We start from the raw sequence: 6,119 nt of genomic DNA on the forward strand, positions 1-6,119 counted from the left end.
CAAGTATATATTCAAAGGACCTGATAAGAGCTATGTGCATCACACGTGCGATGCACGTGTTATTTGGTTGAACTGTTTCAAATAGTTAAACTACTTACTACAACAGATTTGTGCCTGTGCTAGATGATAATAATTTGGAAAAGATTAATTTAAAGTTGGTATTGACTACAGTGTCAAGTTATCAACCAACTGCTCACTAACAAAAAACACAGATTTCATTCACATTATACACATCAGTACTGCTATCCATCAAATATACAGTGAAGGCTTTTAACAACCCATTACTTTCAGCAAAACAAATTATTCTACTACCTCATTCTCTAATTAAGAAGTACTTCTTTATAGACAATGTCTTTGTGTAGGTGCCATCTTTACCCTGTAATTTTCCTTCACGTATAACTACCTTCATCGAGCTCATTGAAACTCCTCTTGACAAAGCCACGTAAAGTTGTCCATGACTGAAACATGATCTGCTAAATAAATTCATGCGAATGGTATAGTCTGCCCCTGTGCTTTGTTTATGGTCATAGCAAAACACAACGGACTGAGAATTGTTTCTGATGAGTTTGAAGGAAAATTTATGTTCTCTGGAGGCTAGAGGGATTCTTGGAATGAAAACTCGTGTACCTGCTGAAATTCCAGAACAATTTCTGCATCGATCAAGTGCTCATAAAAACCTCGACACAACAGCCTCGTTCCATTGAAAAGTCCAGCTGCTGAGTCGATATTCCTTAGAAGAAGTATTGGTGCTCCATGTTTCAAAATTAACTTATGTGGTGGTAATCCTCCTGGAGAAAATATCATTCAAGAATTCTTGTTGATATAAATTCCTCACATCATCCTCAACGTGTCGAAAGAGTAATAAATTTTCTCTGTCACCTGAAAATGGCATAATTTAATCAATTCATGGATATTGGGGCAAATTAGAATTTTAGACTTTTTGGTATAATTGATAAAAAGTGAACATAAAGAACAGTAACATAGTGATGATGTTTCAACTCACCTGGAAATGCGTTGATTGCATTTGGTTATAGCATCAGCAGACTCATTTGTTGGTGCCATTATAGCTCTTTCCACATGTAGCTCTTATCACACGCATTCACACAAATGTTTGGATATACAGTGTTGAACAATTGTGATGAGAATTCTCACCTGTCCACGGGATTACCATTCATCAGGAATCCTTAACTACCATTTCTGTACGTAGTCGCTACCCATTCCGATATCTTTCAAAATATCCGCGAATTTTAGGTCGTCTTTCGATCGCATATTTTCAGTAGGTGGATAACAGTCACACCTTCCCAAACTGCAGACCTTACAATGCACGCGTCTATAGTTTGCGACTTCTTACCCCGTTGCACTACTGGTAGCACTTGTCTGAAATCCCCTCCAAGAATAACGATTTTACCTCCAAAAGGAACATCATTTTCTGTTAAGTCTCTCAAGGTTCTATCAAATGCTTCAAAAGCATGTCGATGGACCATCATCGCTCATCCCAAATTAAACGCTGTTATTTCGAACTTCGTCTAACTCATATTATTTACTAATGTTGCATGTTGATGTAGCCTTAATTTTGATAGGTACTCATCGTAATTTTGAAGTTACGATGAGTACGGGAAATAAAAACAATCAGAGCTGAGATGTACCAGGGATTACAAGATATATTTAATAGCGGGGTACGAAATGCTGGTAAGTAGTGTATATATTTAAAAGTGTTTCCTTTCTTTTTCTAAGATTGTGTTTGTATTGAATGGGAAACTCAAAATACAAATTTCATTGTCTATTAGGTTAAACTGGAAGAAAACCGATACCAAGATGCAATCTCTTTAGTTCAAAGGTATGGAAAACCGGATTTATTCATCACAATGACATGTATACGTCGTGGTATAAGATAGTGAATGAATTGGGACCAGGCGAAACTCACCAAGACAGGCCTGACCTAACAACAAGAATCTTCAAAGCAAAACTCGAGGAATTGAAAAAGGATATTTATAATCGCGGAGTCTTAGGTACTGTTGTAGCTCATGTTCATGTTGTGGAGTTCCAAAAGCGTGGTATGCCCCATGCTCATATGTTGGTGTTCTTAGCGATCAAGAAAAGCTGAATAATCCAGATGATATGATCAGATTGTGCGCGCAGAGATTCCTGATCCAAGCATTGAACCCGAATTATATGAAATAGTGAAAAAACATATGATACATGGACCATGTGGCAGACTGAAACCAAATTCTCCCTGCATGAGAAAGATTCCTGTAAGAAAGCATATCCACGTCAGTTTTCAAACATACGATCCAAGAAAATGATTGAATAGAAGACGCGATAATGGGATCACTGTGGAGAAAGGTGGCCTTTTCTTGGATAATCGATGGGTAGTACCATATAACCCTTGGCTCTTGAAGAAGTATAATTGCCACATCAATGTTGAAATATGCTCCAGTATTAAGGCCGTGAAGTATTTGTACAAGTATATATACAAAGGACCTGACATGATTTCCTTTCAGATTTGCAGACCATTCGACAAGAATGATGAGATATCACAATTTCTTGATGCACGGTGGGTTGTTCACAAGAAGCACTATGGAAGATTTTTAAGTTTCCGGTTCATAATATTTGGTCCTTTGTTCAAGTATATATACAAGGACCTGACATGATTTCCTTTTAAAGATTTGCAGACCATTCGACAAGAATGATGAGATATCACAATTTCTTGATGCACGGTGGGTTTGTTCACAAGAAGCACTATGGAAGATTTTTAAGTTTCCGGTTCATAATATTTGGTCCTTTGTTCAAGTATATATACAAAGGACCTGACATGATTTCCTTTTAGATTTGCAGACCATTCGACAAGAATGATGAGATATCACAATTTCTTGATGCACGGTGGGTTTGTTCACAAGAAGCACTATGGAAGATTTTTAAGTTTTCGGTTCATAATATTTGGTCCTTTGTTCAAGTATATATTCAAAGGACCTGATAAGAGCTATCGTGCATCACACGTGCGATGCACGTGTTATTTGGTTTGAACATGTTTCAAATAGTTAAACTACACTTACTACAACAGATTTGTGCCTGTGCTAGAATGATAATAATTTGGAAAAAGATTAATTTAAAGTTTGGTATTGACTACAGTGTCAAGTTATCAACCAACTGCTCACTAACAAAAAAACACAGATTTCATTCACATTTATACACATCAGTACTGCAATATCCATCAACATATACAGTGAAGGCTTTAACAACCCATTACTTTCAGCAAAACAAATTATTCTACTACCTCATTCTCTAATTAAGAAGTACTTCTTTATAGACAATGTTCTTTGTGTAGGTGCCATCTTTACCCTGTAATTTTCCTTCACGTATAACTACCTTCATCGAGCTCATTGAAACTCCTCTTGACAAAGCCACGTAAAGTTGTCCATGACTGAAAACATGATCTGCTAAATAAATTCATGCGAATGGTATAGTCTGCCCCTGTGCTTTGTTTATGGTCATAGCAAAACACAAACGGACTGAGAATTGTTTTCTGATGAGTTTGAAAGGAAAATTTATGTTCTCTGGAGGCTCTAGAGGGATTCTTGGAATGAAAACTCGTGTACCTGCTGAAATTCCAGTAACAATTTCTGCATCGATCAAGTGCTCATAAAAACCTCGACACAACAGCCTCGTTCCATTGAAAAGTCCAGCTGCTGAGTCGATATTCCTTAGAAGAAGTATTGGTGCTCCATGTTTCAAAATTAACTTATGTGGTGGTAATCCTCCTGGAGAAATATCATTCAAGAATTCTTGTTGATATAAATTCCTCACATCATCCTCAACGTTGTCGAAAGAGTAATAAATTTTCTCTGTCACCTGAAAATGGCATAATTTAATCAATTCAATGGATATTGGGGCAAATTAGAATTTTAGACTTTTTGGTATAATTGATAAAAAGTGAACATAAAGAACAGTAACATAGTGATGATGTTTCAACTCACCTGGAAATGCGTTGATTGCATTTTGGTTTATAGCATCAGCAGACTCATTTGTTGGTGCCATTATAGCTCTTTCCACCATGTAGCTCTTATCACACGCATTCACACAAATGTTTGGATATACAGTGTTGAACAATTGTGATGTAGAATTCTCACCTGTCCACGGGATTACCATTTCATCAGGAATCCTTAACATACCATTTCTGTACGTAGTCGCTACCCCATCTCCGATATCTTTCAAAATATCCGCGAATTTTAGGTCGTCTTTCGATCGCATATTTTCAGTAAGGTGGATAACAGTCACACCTTCCCAAACTGCAGACCTTACAATGCACGCGTCTATAGTTTGCGACTTCTTACCCCGTTGCACTACTGGTAGCACTTGTCTGAAATCCCCTCCAAGAATAACGATTTTACCTCCAAAAGGAACATCATTTTCTGTTAAGTCTCTCAAGGTTCTATCAAATGCTTCAAAAGCATGTCGATGGACCATCATCGCCTCATCCCAAATTATAACGCTGTTATTTCGTAAAACTTCGTCTAACTCATATTATTTACTAATGTTGCATGTTGATGTAGCCTTAATTTTGATAGGTACTCATCGTAATTTTGAAGTTACGATGAGTACGGGACAATAAAAAAACAATCAGAGCTGAGATGTACCAGGGATTACAAGATATATTTAATAGCGGGGTACGAAATGCTGGTAAGTAGTGTATATATTTAAAAGTTGTTTCCTTTTCTTTTTCTAAGATTGTGTTTGTATTGAATGGGAAACTCAAAATACAAATTTCATTGTCTATTAGGTTAAACTGGAAGAAAACCGATACCAAGATGCAATCTCTTTAGTTCAAAGGTATGGAAAACCGGATTTATTCATCACAATGACATGTAATACGTCGTGGTATAAGATAGTGAATGAATTGGGACCAGGCGAAACTCACCAAGACAGGCCTGACCTAACAACAAGAATCTTCAAAGCAAAACTCGAGGAATTGAAAAAGGATATTTATAATCGCGGAGTCTTAGGTACTGTTGTAGCTCATGTTCATGTTGTGGAGTTCCAAAAGCGTGGTATGCCCCATGCTCATATGTTGGTGATTCTTAGCGATCAAGAAAAGCTGAATAATCCAGATGAATATGATCAGATTGTGCGCGCAGAGATTCCTGATCCAAGCATTGAACCCGAATTATATGAAATAGTGAAAAAACATATGATACATGGACCATGTGGCAGACTGAAACCAAATTCTCCCTGCATGAGAAAAGATTCCTGTAAGAAAGCATATCCACGTCAGTTTTCAGAACATACGATCCAAGAAAATGATTGAATAGAAGACGCGATAATGGGATCACTGTGGAGAAAGGTGGCCTTTTCTTGGATAATCGATGGGTAGTACCATATAACCCTTGGCTCTTGAAGAAGTATAATTGCCACATCAATGTTGAAATATGCTCCAGTATTAAGGCCGTGAAGTATTTGTACAAGTATATATACAAAGGACCTGACATGATTTCCTTTCAGATTTGCAGACCATTCGACAAGAATGATGAGATATCACAATTTCTTGATGCACGGTGGGTTTGTTCACAAGAAGCACTATGGAAGATTTTTAAGTTTCCGGTTCATAATATTTGGTCCTTTGTTCAAGTATATATACAAAGGACCTGACATGATTTCCTTTTAGATTTGCAGACCATTCGACAAGAATGATGAGATATCACAATTTCTTGATGCACGGTGGGTTTGTTCACAAGAAGCACTATGGAAGATTTTTAAGTCCGGTTCATAATATTTGGTCCTTTGTTCAAGTATATATACAAAGGACCTGACATGATTTCCTTTTAGATTTGCAGACCATTCGACAAGAATGATGAGATATCACAATTTCTTGATGCACGGTGGGTTTGTTCACAAGAAGCACTATGGAAGATTTTTAAGTTTTCGGTTCATAATATTTGGTCCTTTGTTCAAGTATATATTCAAAGGACCTGATAAGAGCTATCGTGCATCACACGTGCGATGCACGTGTTATTTGGTTTGAACATGTTTCAAATAGTTAAACTACACTTACTACAACAGATTTGTGCCTGTGCTAGAATGATAATAATTTGGAAAAAGATTAATTTAAAGTTTGGTATTGACTA

The 6,119-nt window shown here is 36.9% G+C and overlaps 2 protein-coding genes across 2 annotated transcripts; one reads left to right on the forward strand and one right to left on the reverse strand.

The window, feature by feature from the left end:
• Positions 1-3,282: 3,282 nt before the first annotated feature.
• On the reverse strand, positions 3,283-4,464 carry LOC113294992 (ATP-dependent DNA helicase pif1-like). The gene is made up of 3 exons (XM_026543355.1): positions 3,946-4,464; positions 3,597-3,849; positions 3,283-3,434 (listed from the first exon to the last, which is right to left on the reverse strand). Exons 1-3 carry the CDS (start codon positions 4,462-4,464, stop codon positions 3,283-3,285), a joined length of 924 nt encoding a protein of 307 aa, XP_026399140.1.
• A 172-nt stretch (positions 4,465-4,636) lies between these two features.
• LOC113293334 lies at positions 4,637-5,727 on the forward strand. Its single transcript, XM_026541997.1, has 2 exons — positions 4,637-4,677; positions 4,778-5,727. Exons 1-2 carry the CDS (start codon positions 4,672-4,674, stop codon positions 5,300-5,302), a joined length of 531 nt encoding a protein of 176 aa, XP_026397782.1. The 5' UTR covers positions 4,637-4,671; the 3' UTR covers positions 5,303-5,727.
• The last annotated feature ends 392 nt before the right edge of the window (positions 5,728-6,119 follow it).

The sequence above is a fragment of the Papaver somniferum genome, chromosome 7 (assembly GCF_003573695.1).
Source record: "Papaver somniferum cultivar HN1 chromosome 7, ASM357369v1, whole genome shotgun sequence".
In the NCBI taxonomy this organism is placed as follows: domain Eukaryota; kingdom Viridiplantae; phylum Streptophyta; class Magnoliopsida; order Ranunculales; family Papaveraceae; genus Papaver; species Papaver somniferum.

Excerpts from the sequence above, each read along its gene's own strand:
- LOC113294992 (XM_026543355.1), bottom strand. The coding sequence starts at position 4,464 with ATGGTCCATCGACATGCTTTTGAAGCATTTGATAGAACCTTGAGAGAC. Across the intron at positions 3,850-3,945 it reads AACATCATCACTATGTTACT|GTGACAGAGAAAATTTATTA; the intron begins GTTCTTTATGTT and ends TGCCATTTTCAG. Across the intron at positions 3,435-3,596 it reads TGTTACTGGAATTTCAGCAG|ATCATGTTTTCAGTCATGGA; the intron begins GTACACGAGTTT and ends TTTATTTAGCAG.